The sequence below is a fragment of the Rhea americana genome, unplaced genomic scaffold (assembly GCF_003343005.1).
Source record: "Rhea americana isolate MKP2758 unplaced genomic scaffold, rheAme1 scaffold_7, whole genome shotgun sequence".
NCBI classification, from domain to species: Eukaryota; Metazoa; Chordata; class Aves; order Rheiformes; family Rheidae; genus Rhea; species Rhea americana.
The window spans coordinates 7734710-7755915 of NW_028186867.1; the positions used below are offsets into that span (position 1 = coordinate 7734710).

General features: G+C 38.8%; 1 protein-coding gene across 2 annotated transcripts in view; it reads right to left on the reverse strand.

Moving 5' to 3' along the window:
- The window catches only part of JADE3 (jade family PHD finger 3), a 69484-nt gene that overhangs the window by 24512 nt on the left and 23766 nt on the right, over positions 1-21206 (reverse strand). For both annotated transcript variants that reach the window (XM_085321439.1, XM_085321438.1), the window contains 2 exons: positions 10307-10366; positions 9097-9179 (listed from right to left, as the gene is read on the reverse strand). In XM_085321439.1, coding sequence (XP_085177565.1) covers positions 9097-9179; positions 10307-10355 — 132 coding nt within the window. In that variant the 5' untranslated portion in view covers positions 10356-10366. The remainder of the gene's footprint in view (positions 1-9096; positions 9180-10306; positions 10367-21206) is intronic.

The window sequence follows — 21206 nt, forward strand, 5'->3', positions numbered from 1 at the left end:
GAGAAAAACTAAAATCTCCCAAAGAGCAAACAGCACTGTATCCTAAATATCTATATGAGCTGCACATGCAAGTTAACTTGAGGAAAACATTATTACAGATGCATTTGAACCGTAATTATTTCAAGTAAATTTCTCATACAAAGATGTCATAATGCAAGGACTTAGAAATACAGAATTATATCACTGGCACACCAAGGCAAAACTCACTGGTTAAGCAGTTCTTTTCTGGGCATGTATTTGTTTTCTGAATTCCTSCATGTAACCAGGTATTTATCAAGCATAGTGATCTCATGAAATACAATAGTAACTCCATAGATTATCATAGGTTAAAAACAAGTGATCAGATGCTTTTCTTAGCTGAACTCTATTCAGCTTCTGCCTATTCAAATTCGATCCTACACATGTCTGTAATCATACAGGTGGTTGTTGGATTCATCCCCCAGCAATATCTTCACCACATGTTAAAGGGGTGAAATCTGAAATACAGATTTTTCCAGCGTATACTGTTATGCCTAGAGGAAGTTTCTAGTGAGGGGAGAAGGGAGCAAGCAATCAAGCTGAAACTGAAGATGAGAGGGGAGAGTAGAAAAGAGGAACATCTTCAGAGCCAGCCTGTTTCCTGAGGCTAATCTTCTCAACCACAAGGATTCAGGGCAAAAGCACAAGGTTCCTGCCTTGMCAAGTTGTTCTGCTCCTTCTGAAACCTAGAACGTGGTATTAGTAACCTCAAAGAAAAAAGATGTCTAACACTGAAACGCTGCTCTATCTTGAACACAAAAAGCACAGTAACTCCTTGTCACAGGGAGAAAAGAYAAAGATATTAATCAGAGAACTTCCTGGCATGTAAAGCTAAGGACACATAGGTAGAACGCTGTATTTGAGATGCACCTTTTTGGTTAAAAGTGTACAACTAAGCGGTATTTTTAGATTCCCCAACCGCACCCCACAAAGCGTTTGCTCTTCTTGCTAAAACAATCAATTCACCAGAAAACAAAAACTTGTTGCAAGCAGCCATTCTGACAACCAACAGAAAAAAAGATTGGCTAATCTTTTCAGAAGACAGATATCAAAAAACGCTGGCTAAAAGGAGAAAAAATGAACTGTTTTTCTCTGCCAAAAAGCTCTCTAACACCTTCAAGAAAAAAATCACTGTTCAGATCGTTCTCCACTGGATAACAGTTAAAAAAAAATTCCTTTCTGCTAACCTTTTTCTTTTTTTTTTTTAAATCTTTTCCAAGACATTCCTTCCTACAAGTTGCCTGACAAGCACTTTCTGTACTCCAGTATCTTGCCAGTTGATCTAGCAAGCTTTAAAAGAAACAGATTTCCAGAGGATGACCTTGCTCAGAGAACTGCAATGCAAATTAATGAAAACAAAATGCTGCTACATACTTTTCCAACCAGCACTTTTACTGAAATTATTCATTTGATAATCTCTGCATGAAATGAAAGGAATGATATTTACATCACCAAAGTCCACCTAATGCCAAAGACAGGGGTAAATTCTATATTCTCCTTGAATAAATCCTCTTACTTTACTGAACTATGAAGGATAGTAAACAGCAGTTTATCAGTCACCCCAAAATAGTCATATTTCTCACTATACATAAAACACAAGCCTTCAAATTTATTAAAATATCATCTCACAGCATGTAAACTGAGAAGACTTGAAAAATTAGCATGTCTAGTCTAGACTAACAGGGCATTCCCATCCATCTAAGAAGAAATATCTTTCTTCAAGAAATAGGTTTAGCTAGTGGTGGGTGTCTTTAACTTCACATACATTTTTATATGTAACAACTACAAGGAAGGTCTTATATAAAGAAGAGAAGACGTTTAGCCCTGCTTACCWTACAAAGCTGTTTCTGACTGAACTTTCAATTTCATTTAGGTACCTGCAATTTTTAAGGTTTCAGGTGAAAATGGTTCAGCAGTTTGTCTAAATGAAGTCAACGAAAGCTTACATGATCTTATAAACATTTTGTTGAGAAAGAMAGACTTCCTCCATACTTCAAAGCTAGGGCTTGAATCTAGAGAGGGATCCTTGTCCTTTGGAACACTTCCACTCTGCAGTGAAAGCTGGACTAGATTTGCTGAAGCAACGATAACTTTTTTAGCTGCCTTTGCAGAGATGCTCTACTGTCTCTAAGCCCTTCCAAGCTACGTTGCACAAAGTTTCTCCGGGAATACGCATGTTCTGCCGCCTCATGCCACTAACACCAAGCAATAATGGTATCACAGAGCTGTRCAAGGAAAGATATGGTTTATACCCTTTATTTGTTGTACGGACTTCTGAGAATTTTTCCTCTTTGGAAATTACGTTAGAAGAATACATCCAAGGAAAAACTAACTTCACAGAATCAGAAGTTTATAAATGCTTAGCCAAAAAGCTGTCTATGACTTTAACAAGGACTCCTGCAAACAAGGACTTACAYACTCTGAAAATTCAGTTACCTCATCTTCCTCCCAAGACTCTCCTGTGCTTACTCTAATAAGTCAAGTCTGTGCAACAAAGAACATGTCCCCATTTCCCCCCCCCCCCCCCCCCCCCCAGGATCCTCACCTACTAAAGATGTTGGGAAGGATGCAAGTAGTGATATAGAGCATTACAGCAAAAGATCAGCATCAAAGAAAGAGAATGTGTTCTTGGCTATACAACAGCCTTCTACAGGCTCCGCGTTTTCCAAACAATTCAAACAGCAGATTTGCACAGACACTGGGGCACCTTTTGCTCATGACCAACGCAAGCTTAAGACTGCATTTCCAAAATGGAAAACTAGAGTTCAATACCTTTTTTTCAAACCTCTGTCAGCTTCTGCTGAAGTTGACAGATCCTATTGCTCATTTCTGTTGTCTTCCACCAACACATGCAGGAGGGACAGAAGCAGAACTTGAACCAGTTGCACTGCCTCTTAAAAATGTGGTAATAAAGAGTGCTCCTTCTAGTGACGTCCTCTAAGCTTTCTGGTACTTTGACCACCTGCTTACAACAAAACACCACAAGGGTAAGCCTCTCGCTGTGGCCATTTGGGCCAGRATTGGGAACCATACCTCAAAAGTTTAATAAATTATGTGTTGATTGCTCTTCTGCTGTTTGAATCAAAGTAGGATTTCTCCTGGATTGCATCTAATTGCTTCACTCCTAAGACTTCCTCTGGTGCCTCACAGGGCCCCTAAATGAATCAGCAAAATACATCTCCTTTCCTCACGTCCACTATTTATAGAGTCAGAAAGCCCACTCTCTGGGAAACAAAAAGTAGTGATCTTTCTTCTTCTTCTTCTTCTTCTTTTTTTATTTTTTTAATAAGGACTACACTCTTAAAAATCTTTTATAGAAAATAACATGAGACAAAGGTCAATCAAGAGAAAGCTGAAACAGCTAGTATTTTTCTGAAGTCTTACTCACAACCCATCTCAAAGGCCAACAATGAAATTTCGTATGCCAAATACTTATACTACAGTAKGCATTTTCAGCAAATTACACAAGAGTTTTTCATCATGTTTTGGGTCAAACCATCTTTCCACTCATTTTCAAAAGGACCTGCTAATTTTTTATTCTGAAGTTAAATCACMTACAAGCAAATCAGGCGGCTTGGACTAKATGATCTCCAGAGATCCCTTCCAACCTCAATCATTCTGTGATTCAAAGCTTACTCTATCTCATCTCTCAAGTAAAACATCCTCAGCAAAATTTAAAGACACTTACAAAGCAGCAGTCTACAACTGAAATCACCACATAAATAACAAAATAGAAGCCATACTGTAGTAAGAGTTACCAGAAGTGTAACTCTGTCACATAATACTTAAATATGTCTGATCTTCATATAGATGTTTGACAATGCGTGCAGAAGACTTCCTGCTTCCCAGGGGTGAAGTTCTAGGGGACGCTACTTTGCAAAATTTGGTGTGCATGTATAGTTAAAGTATTGCAAGCTGGGCATGAAGCTTCTGAATTAAGATACCTGTTACAAAGAAGTCTGGAGTCTCAAGGCAGTTCTGTTCATTTTTTGTGGTAAAATAAATAAAAGGTAAAATAATTTAAAAATAGAAATGAAGTTCTAGTTCCAAGTACACATACCAGCTGGACTGAAAAATTAAAAATATTTAAAAAGCTAAGGCAGATGAAAATAGAGTGTTGAATTTGTACTYCTCAAAGGAAACATTCAAATAATTTGGACACGTTCCTGCAGTAAAACCTCATCTATGAACTCGTATTCCCTAAAACTATTTTTACAGATTATTCAGGCCTCAAGCAAATGAAATATTTTACTTTTTTTTCTGGAAAGGCCACGAATCTTCTGAGTCTCCTTTGGAATGCCAGGAAATCAGATATAAAATCAACCCCACCTAACATCATGTCTCTGACAGTATCTCAGGAACCAGAAGAATATGCAAGAATTGTGTAAGAACACTTTTCTGCCTGCTAATCAGAGATAAGCTTTAGATTCAGAGATTTAATTCTTACAATTAATTTTAAAAGCCTATTACTTATACAGATATTTAGAAAAAACTGTACCTGTTTTCATCTGTTCAGTTCCTTTTTAAATCTTGTTTAATTTTCAGTCTCAAYAACTTCCTGTGGCAGATGAGCTTCATAGTCTAATTACATGATGCTTAGAAAAGGAAATCCTTTTAAATTGCTCCATATTTCCTAACTTTTAACCTCATTCATTCCCTGCCCAMCCTTCCTCCCCAATTCTTCTACCAAGAGGCCAGGCAACACTGAAGCTCTAGTTTTACTGTTTTCATACCATTAATACTTTACTATTATGCCTGCTCATTCAACACCAAAGGTAGAACAGCTCAGCCTTTCATGAGAAAGCTTTTCCATGCCTTTATATGCTCTTGTTAGCGTTTGCTAGTGTTCAAATATCCTTCCAGAGATAGTAAAAAAGGCTGATGAAAGTAACCAGCAAGGTTGCACCTCTTATTTATATAAAGTATTGTAAATTTTTGCATCAACTAATCCATGAAGGCAAAAAAAAAGCAGCTTATTAAAATGTATTAAGGCAAGTTCACCAGAGGTCTTGAGAAGCCTATACAGATATCCAAGTTGATGCAGTTAATTCAGAACCTTTGAAGGCAGGCACACATGTAAAGGTAACTCCTGTTACGCATAGTGCATATAAAGCAATGATTTAATCATATTGCCCATTCATTCACAGAACAAACCCTATCCCTCTCAAACCAAAAAAGAAATCCATTCTCTGCTGAGAATCTAGTCTTACTAGGTGCTCCTCATGGTCAAGACCTGTGATGAATGTGGCAGTTAAGCACCAATTCAAAAAAAAAAAAAAAAAAAAAAATTTAAAAAAAAAAAAAAAAAAAAAAAAAAAAAAAAAAAAAGGAAAGGAAAAAAGTTTCACACACCCAAGTTATACCCAAGAAAGCAGAAAGAAACTTGTGGAAAACAAGTTACAGTTCACATGATAACACAGCTGTTGCTAGCAGCAATATGGGATATAACCTACTATTGCTGCTGTAGGATTCTAAACCCGATTTGCAAAAACAGGTAAAATACTACCATCTTATATGAACAGAATTGAAAGAAAGCACAATCCTAACTTAACTGTTTTACAGATGTAAGAGGGAACAAGAGACTTATATACATGTATATAAGTTTGAGTATCACAAACTTCTATTCTCTTCTGTGCCCCCACAAGCCCAAAGGAAAAGAAACAGTCATTCAGGATGGTCCAGCTAATAGGTTCTCCCTGTAAAAACGATTCTAGTCTACCATCGTCTGCTGCAACTTCCACGGAGACAGGAAACAGCAAAGTACAGGTTTCACACTGAGCTAGACATCCAAGTGCCTCCTACCCTACTACTCCCACACAGCCTAGTGTTTAGATCTGTGAGTGACTCCTGTCTGAGTTTCAATCCATAAGGGGCAACACTGCAAATGGCATGTGGCCAAAATCATCATAAAGTTTTTATACTGTATAAAAGTTTTATATTACTAGTATGCCTGTAACCTTAACAAAATTCAGTTATTCAAAGTAAATGCTAAAGCTAACTAGCTAGTAGAATTTCRAAGTCACCATTTGAGTGGCTTGCAACACATCAAAATCCAAAAGCAGAGCACAAAGAAACAGCCACAGTCTTGCCTTTAAAATTACCTAGGGCAACACAGTATTCTGACGTATCATTATATGCTTGCCCTGTTCTCCTGCTCTTCTCCAAGGAGTATAATGGGATAAACGGACCCCAGGTCTGACTCGGTAACATTGCTGTTGCATTCACACGGAGACCTGGCAAACCCGGCTCTGCGAACGGGCTTTGACATTTACATTCCAACAATAAATCGCTCGGCTCCACAGAAGTTAGTCATGTGCCCACCTCGATTCTGAAATAAATACGAAGTAATTCAAGGTAGAATGATCCTCAATTACAGCTACTTCGCATTTTTCACAGGCTACCACAGGGGAGCACAGCATACACAGAGAAGTCCTGTGAAGCAGCTGGCAAATATAGTAACTTGTTTGTTGGTGACAGTACCAAAAACAAGGTGGACTTTTTTGGAAAGAAAAATCAGATACTCAGGAATACTCGAGCTGTAGAAGGTTGAGGAAGTTGAAAAAATTCTAAGCATCCATATGCAATTTAATTGAGAAAACCAGGCTTACTGGCATGAAAAAAAAAATTAATGAAGACCATGAGCAAATATATTCCCAAACAGTTATTTATAGCTTTGACCTTTTAGATTTTCTGCATCACTAACTCAAGAAACAGTCTGCTGCCTGGTAAGCAGAGGTGAGTGAAAGGAGACCAAAGCCCACTTGCTAAAAGAGATCTCTTGTTACAAGGATGCGGTCAGTCTGAAATTTTCAGTTTCTATAAAATACATGTTAAATAACTATTATTACAATAAATTTATGGAATTATTATAACATGTTTTTTGGAAGGGTGTGTGGTGGTGGGTCTCTCTTCAGTCTTTGCTTTACACCCCTTGTGCATAATAAGCAGTTTGTGCATAAATAATCAATTTTGATGCTCTGCTGATAATAGCATTTCATGTAATGCCCTGTCCAGTATATGCTTTTCTAGAGGTTGGAAGAAGTGTTTGTTTCTAGCAAACAAAAATGAAAAGATAGCCAAAGTCCTGCGCACAACGAGTATAGATTATTACTGTCACCTCCCCCCTTCCCTTCCTTAGGGTTTTTTTTTTCTTATTTATTTATTCTTTATTATTATTATTATTATTGCTTCAGGAACATTTGGGGCATTCTTCCAGAACAGGAAATATTCTAAGGTTTGAGATTTCTTTTCTCCTTTTTTTGTCTTAAAGAAATCCCATAAAACATTATGGGAGTGAAAGTATTTCAAAATCTGATAATATTGCTGGAATGAAATTAGGAATCACTTCTTTAAAATTCAGAGTATATATTCTAGTTCTTGCTCCACAAAGTTTAGTATTTTCAAACATTAAAGGGCCCAAGATTCTATCTTGAAATAGGTATAAAGCAGCAAAGAAGATCACAGGAGGAGGAACTGAAAACACCGCTCATTTTAATTCCTAGAAGTTATGTAAATAGGAATACTGTATATATGTGCTACATCTCCATAGTTAACTCTATGTACAGGCACACGCAAAGACAGACCACATGGAGCAGAGGCAAAGAATCCTGTAACAGGACAACCCTTAAGAGGAAGAGGTGCAAGAAGGAGGCCGGGTAACTTGGCAGGGAAGTGGAACTGGTAAAGGACTGGCACCGAGGTACACTTCAAACAGCAGCTTGCCTGGCAATGCATTTGTTTCGGTTCCCRTTTGCTCAATTAGGCAAATGACAAAGCTACTGCACGGACAAACTGCGAGCACAATTACAAGATTTCAGTAGCTGCAAGTTGTTTTTAAGATTAAGGATTATAGTTCTGTAAGAATTTTAAAGACCAGCATTTTGCAGGTAAAATAGCAGAGTTTATTAGCCTTCTCAGTGTCATAAAGCATTACATAGCTTTCTGGCCAATTTTACTTTTGTTGAAACAGTCATACAATATTCTCTTTTAGAAACAAATCAGTACATTACATTTACAACAAAAATTAAACTTCCAAGAAAAGGATCTATTCTGTAATATTTACCTTGTTCTTACCAAACTAAATTCACTAGTAAGCAGCATTTAGAAAGAAACATAAGGTAAGTTTGCTAAATAGCTCTTGCTATATAAGTACAATCTCTATGTTTACACAGTCTCCCACAGTAATATCCAAGCAGCTAAAAAGCTATCATTCGGTATGATACAGAAAATTACTTCTGGGCTATAAGTCTCTGTATTAAATTCTAGAGAAACAAAGTGGTTTTTGGTAGATCTTTTTTCAATAGCCTCAGGCATCAACAGTCACACTAACATGTTGAAGGACTCATTTAGAGGGAACGCGATAGAAAGCAAGGGGAATTAACTACAAGAAACACTGCCCATTTATGGTTATTTTCTGACTTCGGTCATTAAGAAGCAAGCATCAGATGTGGAAAAAACAGCCAATAAATCTCCCCAGAAGAGGGCTACTGGAATAATGTCTGAAAGATGGGTTTGAGCACAGAATCACACAAAAACACTAAAGGAAAGAGGACTCAGTTAGGCTATATAAAATCCAGTGAGAGTGGTGAAAAGAGTATATGCAGAATGGTCCTAACAGGTAAGGACAGCAAACTTTATTGAAAGTAACAGCTCAAAAGCAGAAAAAAAAATCCAACAAAAATGAGCAAGCACTGTTCATATACATCCAGTCAACTGAAGCATCCTGCCGTTTTATCCTAAAGCAAAAGGAAGGTATCCTTCCGATATACATACAAACCACTTTTGACATGATCTCAAAGCACAAGACCATCCCAGTTTTTCAATTTTAAAGCAAGACTAACTTCCAGGGGAAGAAAGAAGTATGTGTCATTGTTTGCAATCCCGTAAGTCATTTTGCGACATCAAACATGGGTCCTATAATATGCGTAGAGCAGGAAGAAACAGATTCATCAGGAAACTGATAGGCAACGAAAGGCCTCAGTGGCACTAGTCTAAAGCTCACTATTTTAAGGCTTTGAAACACGAAAACTACACGACAGAAAGAATTATGAGCAACAAGTCTTGAACCCCAGTTCTTACCTCAGCAGGTTTCTTTTGTTCATTTGCTGGTGTTTTTGACTTGCTCCTGTATTTAGAACAAGAAGAAAAGGAAGTGGAAGGACCTGTTTAAAAAAAACAGAACAAAAACAAAAACATTATAGCTCATTTCAAATCATTTAAGTGCTCAGTAAAACACAAGGCACTCTAGTCTCTTGAATTATCACAATTCTTGACAAGACGTGGGCAAAAAAACTCATGTAATCTGTAGGCTTGATTACAGCTCCTTCTGTTCCACTTGTTCTTTGCAAAACCACAGCATGTTGATTTTAGAGGCACATTCTGCTCTACCTGATACAAGTGTAAGTAAACAGAAAAACAAGCACGTGGATCACCTTCCTTCATTTCCTTTCTAGCAAAAGTAGTAGGAGGAGCAAAACTGAGGATAGAAAGCCTGCAAGTTCTAGAAAAACAAAAGCAATGGTATTCAAATATGCTGAAAAGATATGCAAAAAAATAGTATCATGTCTAGACATTTCTGGGCAAAATGCTAGTTCAGTACATGACGCACTAACGACTTCCAATAAATGTGAGAATGAATTTCATTATGTATAGAGTTATTAAGTGGGCTTTAGATTTAAAAGAAACGGACCAGACCACTGCCATACAGTTTTATATAGCTAAAATGGGAAGGTGCAACCTCAGCCAGATGTCTGCCAAGGAACTTTCAAAACATAACTTTACTAATGTATACAACAGATTGAAGTTAGAAAGACCAAGGACCAATATAAGAAACCTCAACAAATGCATGTTCAAACAGCTCTTCACCTCCAGTAATTTTAAAGTGGAGGCTCTGCACACTACAAGACAAAATGACTTTTTTTTTTTTTAAATAAAATAGCTGTCTGAAAACTTTGAGTGAAATTTCTTCTGAATTACAGACTTTTTTTCCTAAATCCAAAAGGCAGAGACATGCAAATTTCTACTGAAATTGTGAACACTCAAAATTCTATCCTGACTTCATAGGATTCTCAGCTTCATTTCCCTCCAGTAAAAGCATTCAGAGCAGCAAAGACTAGAGAATGCAGAAAACAGAATCAAGCAAGAAACTTTTTTTTTTTTTTTTTTTTTTTTTTTTTTTTTTTTTTTTTTTTTTTTTTAGTTATAAGAGGTGAAACAGTTTGCCCTCAAACCACAGAAGGAAACCACAAGGGGGTGATAGACCAAAGAAAAACTAGTACATATTACTCACTCTCATTGTCTGAACTGTCACTGGTGCTTAGATGCCTGTGGCGTTTCATCCTGACGCATCCTAAAGAGGGGGGAAAAAAAATTTTTTTGATGGCAACCATTCTAGTGGGGAAGGAGGAAGAGAAAAATACATATAAAAAAATCCCAAAGGCTGCATGGACGCCGTCGGTACACAGCAGGCTCCTCGCAGGACAGGCAGCCTTCCTCTGAAGAGCCTGGAGGCACACACATACTCCAAGCTTGGCCACTGTGTTTACCTCCGTAAGCCACTGTCAGAACACGGTATTATTTACGACACGAAGCACCCTTAAATTGGCGCGCCTCTGATGAGCAGAGCTTGCTTTAAATTTTTCAGAAAGGAGCGCAACCTGCCAGCTGATTCTCAGCACAGCGTTAGCGGCGCTCCACGAGGAGCCTCAGTGTCCCATCTGTTCAGCCAAGGGARGAGTTGCTATGGTGGCAGTTGCTAGCCGAGAAATGGGTGGAGGCCTAGAAATAAGATGGCTGCACAATGAGGCAAGGATTTAGAAATATAACTCACCTTAAAAAGTGCCTATGTAAAACAAAAGGCAGATTTTAAAAAGCAATAATTAGAGAAAAATGGCATTAGTCAGCCTTAAGACATCTGATTGTAGCTTAGTTCACATAAAACGTGGCTTTCAAAAGTTAGAGCAGTGACCGAGTGCATCAGCGAGAAGCAATTCTGCAGTTCCAACAAGAGTTTCATAACTAAGGATTGGGCTTTTCACAATTTAAACATTTAAGATGCATAGAGAATGGCAAAGAAGGTAATTCTGCACCATTCCTTAAAACAGAGATCACAAGAGAGAACAACAATATATTCTAAACAAGTGCCAACAAAACTCCATATACATTCTCCWAAGTCCTGCCATTGAGGGTGACAGTATTATTGCTGCATAAGAATCAGTAACAGTATACAAGTTAACACAAAAGGAAAATTGTCCCTATCTTTTCAACGTATTGAATGTGCAAATCATTAGAGAAAATAATTCAAAAAGTGATCCCTCAAGACCAGGCAACAATTCAGTTTTTTTGGAAAACAAAATAGGCGCAAGCAGGCTGCAAACTTAATGATCAGAAATACCTCCAGAGAGCTGCAGTAGAACTGCCAGCCTGCCCATGTCTGAAACTTTAACAAAAACATAGTGAAAAAAAAAAAAAATGGATTAACCCTCCTTGTCGGTTATTGTAAATTGAGATTATCCAAAGCCCCTAGGATAAATAGGATTTCCAGATAGGAGAGGTCTGTCAGAAGGCTTTGAAGAGATTGMAGTGGAATTGTTTGCAGTAGAATTACTTAATTCACTGGAAATTTTCYGCAGCCTTTATATTTAAGAACCTGAGTTTACTGGATCTAAACGCTTCAAAAAATATTTACCCACATTCCTGGAAGCTGAAAAAGAACTTGCACATACATTTTCCAACTAGATATATAAAAAAATTCCAAGTCAGGATATATGACCTTTTATGGGCAGGTGGGAAGAGCAGGACAGGATATCAAAAAGTGGCATTTGTATCATTTTGTAAGTAAACTATGAACTCTCATTACATAAAAATGTATTTCCTGCCAATTCACCTTCTCACAGCTGAAACAACACAGGGGGAGCAAGGCAGCCATGCTGCACACGAGGCCAGCTCCCAACAGAAGAGCTGCACGAAAAAACAGAAAACGTAAAACRCTGCAGGATTTTGCTTCCGCCTAGCAAGTTAACATGGCTTGTGCAGGCACCAGTCAGATCAAGAAATTTCCTCGAATCTCTTAGGCAAAAGCAGTTTGACAGGTAGAAAGTACTTGAACCAGACGGGCTTTTCATTAAAAAGATTTGGGGGACCCTAGACTTCAAGTTAACCGCTGAGTAGTGAGCAAGGGAGGAGGAGACTACTTTCACCTTGCCACCTGGTGTAGCTGAAAGGGATGTATTCAAAAATCAAGAGCAGATCAAATGGCRCTGAGAGGTTACCCCCAGCCCAGAGCCAGACTGTGCTCCTCCAGCCACTAYATCAACCATCGCATCCTGAAGGCCACAACCCTCCCTAAAAAGGGGCAGGTTGTGCCCACGACAAGGCTTCCCCTGCCAGCAGCCTTCAGCTCCTGCTTTGCAGACCTCCTGGGTGCACTGCGAGACCTCGGGAGAGGCGGACAAGCTGCACCTATAGCAGCACTCCTCATTTTCACTCCTTAGCAAGAAATGCAAGTGCTCGCTGCTCGTTTTGTTTCTACGTTCAGATGAATTTCTGAGCATTGTTAGAAGATGTTGAAAGCTTGAGGCAGGCCCTTCTCATCTTTCCTAAGTCTATAAAAACACATAGCAATAAAATCTTCTTGCTCCGCGTTAAGGACATAGCTACCCAAAAAGTACAGCATAAACATTCAATTAAAATTGGTTTAAACATCAAGTTAAAAGATACAACTGCAGAAGGTATCATCCAGGAAGCCTGGACTTCTGCCTCTGTAACTAGGAAAGCTAGAGGGGTAATGGTTACTTTGAAGACAGTTTACATAAAAATGGCAAGTTTTAACAGGTYTTAAAAAAATTAAGAAAAGGAAGTACACCTCTGGGAACAAACCTGCAGTAAAAACCATTTAAAAAAATATTATTTTGGAAGTGGGTTTGCATCAGCCCAGAAAAGAAATTTATACTCCTGTTATAGCAGAGAGAAGCTGAAAAAGTAGTCACCCAGGTTAATAATCCCACACTGGATTCCAGTCTGATTTYTGCGGCAATATTAACCACAATAGCCATGAATAAATACCCACAAAGCTGCAACAAATCACACAAGTACTGCATTCAGGAAGATAGTTATTAAAATGATCAAGATGCTACAACGTGTCCCTACAAGACACAGGAATAACAGTCTTAGCACTGTTCTGGTAGTATCACCTTTACAGAGGGCTTTACTTATGTTTTTAATACGACAGACCTTCCTTTATGACACTCTTTTGTAAGCTTATATACTGAGACTGCCAAACAAGTTGTAGCTCAAAGTGGATTAAATGCAATCTGTACTACTGAACAACAGTTTGATGAAACAGCCAACCTGCCATCTCTCATCTCCTATTCAAAAGCCATCTCAGATTCAGCCAGAAAGCTGCCACCGTCATAACTGAATACATTTCCACCCCAAAGTGTAAGGTCTCATCAGAAAAGCTTACTTAGGCAAAGCTTCAACTCCCAAGCCGTTACAGAAGGATCCCAAAGTCTGTAGGTGAACAAGCRAGACAGGAACTTTATCGGTCTTCAGAGAAAAAGCAACAGCTCACTCAAGAAAGCAAGCAGACGTAAAGCCAGTCGTGACAACACAGAACCAAAGGTGAATCTTCGCAGGCTCCAGTCAAGCTCTCTGAAGCAGGCGGGTGCTCTCCAGCGAGCCTGCTGGCTTCAGAGAACGATGCTAGGATCTAGGTGACGTGGTCAGGATCAAAAGCGAGTAAGGCTATCAGGAAATCTGCGCCTGACTATCTCTGCTTTTCCAATCACATTTACATTTTAACTTGCTGCTGCTTGCAAAGAACTGAAGAAACTAGCGAAAACAAAACAAAAACAAACAAACAAACAAAACCCAGAAGGGCTAAATGTAGAAACAAGGAACAATTTCCACCATCCGTAAGTGTAATAAACCCAAACCAAACAAGCAGAACCAAAACCTGTCACACAGATGGGTAGAATCTCTCAAATATTCCAGAGTTTTTCTGTTCCATCCTTACACTCTGAAAACTATGGTGACAATAAAGCCTATAAAAATGAGTCGCAATTCATTTTTTCCAACAACATGCATCAAGATTGAATGAAAAGACACTGGAAAAGGATCAGATGTTAACACAGGATATAACAAATTCAATGAGATTACTAGTGAGTGTCCTTTCCAACCTCAGTGTATCAGCTATAACRAATGGTACCTGACAACCCTAAAACAATTGAAAATAACATTATTTTTACCCACAAAATAAAAAATTGATTCAAGATTTTGCATATTGGATAAGAAATACTTTTTTTTCACAAAGAGGAGTTCAAAAATAACTTTAGAAAGGGGCCTCAAATAGATGTTATTAAAAAAAAGATCAAAGAGATGAGACATGAAGAAATGAGCTGTCATTAAGAGCTTAATGGAAATGCCATCTACTGAGCTGATAAAAAACATCATATACTTTCAAATTCCTTCATCTTCATTCAGGTGTTTTGCAAATTTGCATGCTGAACTTTTCTTCTGGATTTTGAGAATTTAATTTTAGCCTTTAAACTAAAAAAAGTTCCAATATACACGAAAATAAAGTGTAAAGTAACTTAAAACTTAATGTTGTTGTAGAGCAAAGGAATCAAGCAGCTCCAAAAAAAAAGTCTCATTTCCCAATCATTGAATTATGATTTGTGCTACTCTAATAAGTAGGGGTRCTTTAGCTATGGATTCAAAATGCTCTCACCTCATAATCAAGTACAGATTACCTTCAAGATAATCACTAAAAACTAGGATCATATTATGCGCTAATAACATACTTTTAGCAATGAATCACTTGCATGACAACATATACAAATTCTCACAAAGATGCAAATGCTCCCAAAGATCTATACAAAGATGCTCACCTTCAAGGACCTTTTACATGAAAATCAAATACAAAAGTCACATTAAGAAATCAGAGTGTTGGCAAGCAGAGACACTTGATTGCCCAGGCAATTCCCTATGCCCTTTGGGTGTTTAATCAAAAATAACCTCAGGAAGTTGGATTCTGCTCAGCCAAAGGCAGCAATCTCACGCTGCCAACATTTCCACCACTTCCCAAACACTGCCTGTATGAAGCCAAAACTCATGCTGGATCCAGCACATCATTCCACATTCAGGCAAAGCAAGGAATAAGCCAACTTGCATTCAACTGGCAGGAATTAAATTCAATAGCTTAATTCCCTAAGCATAATCAACATATCAGACAGCATATGCAAGAAGCTGGTTAGAAGGGTAGTACTGATGTTTCTAAAAATATCGGAGAGAAGTTTTTATAATTAATGATTCCTAGGTTACATTTGCTCTTTTTGCTTATTTGCAAGTTATCAGCACTAAGTTAACCCCAGTGTTTTCACAAGAAATATCYGCTCGCTTCTACCACCTTTCTCTCCTCTCCTCCATCCCCCAAAACATTCCCCGGGCTTACTAAGAAACCTCCTACCTCTGAAGAGCTAGTTATCACGCATTACTCAAAAAAATCAGTCAAGCAGGATACGTAAACAGCAGTCAATTAACAATTTTAAAGCCTTGTTCAAAGCAAAGAGGTTTCAAAACCCTTTAGAAACAACAGTAACATTTTTTGCTTTTCAATTTGCTTCAATTTATCAGATAAAACATTAAGAATTTATCCCCTTGTTAAAATATCTCCCAGAACAGTTTATCAATAACAAAGTTAGCAGACAGAAGGATGATGAATCTCACAAAGTCTGAACTCACACAATGTGTTAGGCAAGACGTCAGTGACAAGTGTACAAAATGAATCCTTAAATCCAGCCAAGATTTCTGAAAACAGTACTTCGAAGGAATAACAGTCCTCTCCTTCCTGGCTTCATTTGTTGAGAGAAAGGTTAAACATATAAATGAGATACTCAATACCTGTTAAGATCTACACAGAATGAAAAGGCAACCAAGATATTCAAGGAACTGTAACGCAAATATATATTCTAGACCTGTGAGATTTTGTTTCTTCAAATTTTAAAATAGACCGACAAAAATGGAATTGGCCACTGTACCAAGGAAACTTTCAAGTGGGACAGAAAATAACCTACTTTCTCTATCTTATTAAAAAGAAAAACAGCATCTATGTATATAACCAAAAGACAAGCTACATGCAAATCTCAGATTAAAATTCTGTACTTACATTTTTACAATATGGCTTGCCTTAAAAAAAAAAAAAAAAAAAAAAAAGAGCGCAGAGGCAGTAGGTAGAAGTTTCCAAGTCTCCAAAATGTGGTTTATGTAACTGTTATATTTAGATTAGGAAGCAAATTATCTTGAAAGGTCTCCAGGAAATCTAGTACAGTAAAACCATTTAAATAGGTCAAATTTCATAGTCAACTGCCAGGGAAATTACAAAATATGAGCAGCATTAATACAACCTTTCAAGTAACTAGAGGAAGAGAAATCACTCATGTTTAGGTTTTTTATTTTTTTTAAATATCCTATCCAATCTCACAAAAACACTATATACACTGTGAAAAATGTCCACTCAAAACTTGGGTTAGATATATTTGCTGCATTAAAAAGGTTTGAAAGGTTAAACAATTCTGAGGGAAAAAAAACTTCAGGAAAAAAGTAACTTTGTTTCTTTATTCCACTCCAAACTGCAGTTTGGAAAGTTAGCAGCACACTCCTACTAAATTTACAAACCTTGCACCAGAACAGCCAGCCACTAGCACACCCGTTCCTCTCCTCACCCCGAAAATAAAAACTTCAGGAAATATTCCCTAAAGACTGTACTGGGCCTAACACAATAAAACTTTTATTGCTGAAGTACTGCTTTTGTAGAGAATTTTGGTTAACAAAATAAAATCTCATTCAACGAAAAAGGAATATGCCCCTTTTCAGAGGCAGCACTACCAGCAACAGCCAATTCCTTTGGTATTAGGTAAATAAGTAATTATACTGAACAACAAATTGAATATTGCAGAGATCTGGCTAATGCTATGGGCCTATATTAAATGCAATACAGCAACTAGAAATAGTCTCAAGCTCTATCATCCTTATATAGCCAGCCAGCAATTGCCAGAAGAATACTGTGGATTTCAAAATGAGAGAAAACCATGCAAAACACTGTCTTCCAGTTTAATCTATCCCCTGAAATGGTTAAATCCTGAATTTAAATCAGCTAATAGATCATAAAACTAGGCTGAAGAAACCCCAAATTTAATTCCCATCTGCCTCAATTTATAGATTATGGGCCAGAAGGGAACCCTGAAATCATTTAGTGTGTGCCCTTCTAGAGGATGATTCATCACTCAGTCTAGTGCAAAGCACTTAACGCCCGTCATYTTGCTTTGTAAGTATTAAAAGAGGTAAGTGATGTTACTTCACATTTATAACATGCTTTGAAGATAAAATAAGGTACATGTTCCAAGTATAGCTGCCTTTCCTACCTTGAAAACAAAGTGCAGCCTTTTGTTTCTGGTACCAGATACATGCAGTTAGCTGTCGCGAGGGCAGGAAGGAGAGACTAGCATCAGAGAACTTCAATTAAATCACCTCATGCCAAACAGATTTTTGAAAAATCAAAAATCACTCTTAGAAGAATGACTTACTAGCAACACACATACTTTCAAGATTACCTTAAGAGAAACCGTCCAAGAGAATAGAAAGAATTAAATCGCACTCTCTTGGTTCATTTTCTTGACACAAGGAGACGAAAGGAGGACAGTCTTATTTTAGTCTAAGGAAAACTGCACATGCTGGCCTGTACACAAACCAGGTAGGTGGGCCAGCCTGATGCTGAAATATTCCTGCCCACAAAACAGTACAGTCAAAGGATCAACATCCTGAAGATGTTACTAATCTGAACAGAATAAAATAAAGAAATAAAAAAATAAATAAAACAGACAAATGTTAACTCAAATACACAAACGTGTACACCGTTCTGCTCCTTTTTGATTTGGTCTTCAATATCGCGTGCAGTATCGAACAGAATATTGTTTTAACATCAACTGTTTAATAACAATTGCTATTAAGCATCTGTAACCTCTAAAAAAAGACTTCTAAAATGTCAGTAGGGATTTGGACAAAAAAAAAGTCATTTTCTCCAAAATATCATTAAGCCTGTTTTAATTTTTTTTTTTTTAAAGAAAAAAGGTATTCTTTCCCTGAAACTGCAGTCGCCACTACGCTGCCTTCGCGCCCCCATGCTCCCCAGCCCGAGAGGCACCCGCCGCCCGTTAAGCCTCCTCACCTACCTTCCAGCGCTGCCTCTCAGCCACGCGAAACGTTAAAATTAGGGCACAGCACCTGCCGGGTCCGGGATGACACGGAGCAAAGCRAAACGGCGCCCTCGGCACGGCAGCCTCCTCGCCGCCGCGGCCCGCGCATCGCTGCAGGAGCGCGGGACCGCACCGGCGCTGCCTCGCCGCCACCGCGGCCGTCGCAGGGGAACGGGCAAAGCCCCGAACGCAGTAAAACGGGTAACAAGTTTTTGGTAGGAACGTCACGGCTCTGATAGGACCGCTGCTACGGTTGCATTAAACGTGCAGGAAGCCTGTGGATTAGTCCGATTTCAACAAGCGCACGTTAGATTTACCCTGCGGAGGCCAGGCTTTCTGCTAGGCAGGTAGGCAGGAAACGTCTGCAGAGAAGATAGCTGGAGGGAAGCAGCTACAGCTCTCGCTTTCTAAGGCCGGTATTGCACAAACTGCTTCTTGTCAGGCTGCTCGAAACTCTACCGCAGTTAATTGATCCCTGAAGGAAAACCACCACGAGGTAGAGGCTAGCTGGAATACAGCCCTCTTTAACTGCACGTATGCAAGGAGCATTAAACGTAACAGAAAGCCCGCTATCCTAGCTATRCGTGCGCTGGGAATTCATTCGCACCGAAGAACTCTCAGCAGAGGAGATGCAGGTACTTACTGTTTATTATCTGTTTTATAGAGTTCCCTCAGAAAAGAGCTTCTGCCTGACGTTAACACCAAGGCATCTAATAAGCAAGGGGCAGGAGGGGAAAAAAAGAAAAAAAGCCCACAACTAAAAGCCCGCTCAAACTCAAAGATAAAAGCTAAGGACAGCATTTCTGACGGAAGAGTGACGCGCAATATACTAACGTAAAGGGACAGTGTCAGGTCACTCCACCTGAAGTGGGGCAAGTAAGGCGTCAGCCGCCCAGGAGCCCCCGGGGTTTATCACCCGCAGGCGAGCACGTGCTCTGTGCCCGCGGTGAGACAACAGCTACAGGCTCACGGGGCGCTGCCGAGAAACAGAGGGAGCAGAAAACCTCCGAGAGCACCGAGCGCGGTTTTCTGTTTCCGAACTCGCGGGCGCCACACCGTCCCAGCTCCAAGCGCGCTGCCGTCCTCAGCCCATCTACCCGCACAACAAGCTCGTGCTAAGCAAGCACTAAAACCCCCGGCGTTTCAGAAGCGCGGCACAGAGCGGCCATACATCACGCAGGAAGTCTCTGACAAAGCAGGCAGCTGTAGCCAGGCCTCCTAAGCGCCTATCCAGTGACCTCACCACTAAACTCTCTTCCTGCTGATATAGGCATAAAGTCGAGCAGAAGAAAAACCCCTGGGATGCACTAAGTCACCGAACATCGTCGCGCCGTTGCACGCCGATGAAATTGCACAGTATCAAGAACAACAAACCCACAGAGTCAGAAGTATTACGTAGCTCTGCGCAACCAAAAATTACACAATAACCAATACTATACTGGTTCAAGCACACTTTGCTYTGCCTGCCTCATACTCCTGGCACCCGCCCGTTGGTACCTAGCTCTGCTCTTCAGCAGAACTAGTGCGTGCTTTCACGATGACACGCAGGTAAGGATGGTAGAGCCTGGTATCAAAGGAGCTAGACCAATATGCTCTATAATCAGTTAATTCTTTGGTATTTGGTAAAAAAAACATTAAAGTAGGTTTTGCTGGATTTTGCTTTATTTTTCTAAATTTCAAATGATAAAAGAATTAACTATAGCAACTTGCATTAAATATTTCATCTAACTCTTTCAACTCTTGCTATAATGTTTTGAAGAGCCTAACCATTTTGCCGAAGCTTTGCATAATTAATAAAATCTAAAGGACTGCAAAAGGCAGAAGCATAAGGTTGTATCTTCATATTCTAGTCAAAGGATGAGAGAAACCAAGACCACAAAAATATTTTCCTACTAGGAAACATCAACTTGATAATTTCTTTCCTTATCTGACAGGAAATAGTTTTCATTTACAGGTTTGGAAAAAAGAGGGGAAAAAAGAGGGGAAAAAAGAGGGGAAAAAAGTAACAAAAGGAATTAAAGGGATCATTGTGTAAGAAAAACTAAATGAATACTTTCACAATCAGGACTCAAACTAGTGTGTGCCATTTTTCAAATCACCAGTTGAATACAGAATTCTACTATATTTTCTAGCATTACATATTAAGACACATGGATCTGCAGCTTCGCTATTATTTGTTAGTTCTCATACATCAAAACAACAAAAAGTGAGCAAAAAAATAGACCGGAAAATTGCTAGAGCATTTCTTTTTCATTAAAAAAAACCCTTTCTTTTACAGGACAAAGATTATCTTACTAACTAATGCATTTAAATGAACTGCAACAGCCAGACAACTAACTTCATGTTACGTGGTACAGTCTTGAGGTGTTTTGATGGATGGTAAAAACATACAAGACAGACTGAGGTCAGACACATTTAAAATAGATTTATTAAAATGTAAATAGCAGCATCCAAGCATCCCTAAATCACCCAAATTCAGGTGGAAGATGACATGTTGAAAGAGACACCGTGACCAACTGATTTTTGTCCATTTTCAGGTACAGAGGTTAAAAAAAGAAAAAAGTAGTTTTGGGGTCATAATGGAAGGTGCAGCAACACAAAATAAATTGCATACTTGACTACTGGGCCCAACATTGCCCTGCAATGGGCCAAAGGATGATCACACCTGCTCAAGGTTTCGAAAATGCCACACCTTGTTTGACAGAACACCAAGGAGATGGGTCCAAAGGACCACATGAAGTTCAACTTGTCATTCAATGGCCACTGTTAGGCCAAGGTGTTTCTACACATTTTGAATGAGGGAACACACTTACTAGGAATGACCATCAACTCTTCTCTATTTCTGTTCCCTCCACACCTCTGCCTGTTGACTAAGTTAACAAGATTAAAATGAGTAAGACCAGATCATCATCTTTCTACTACACCTAAAGGAAGTGT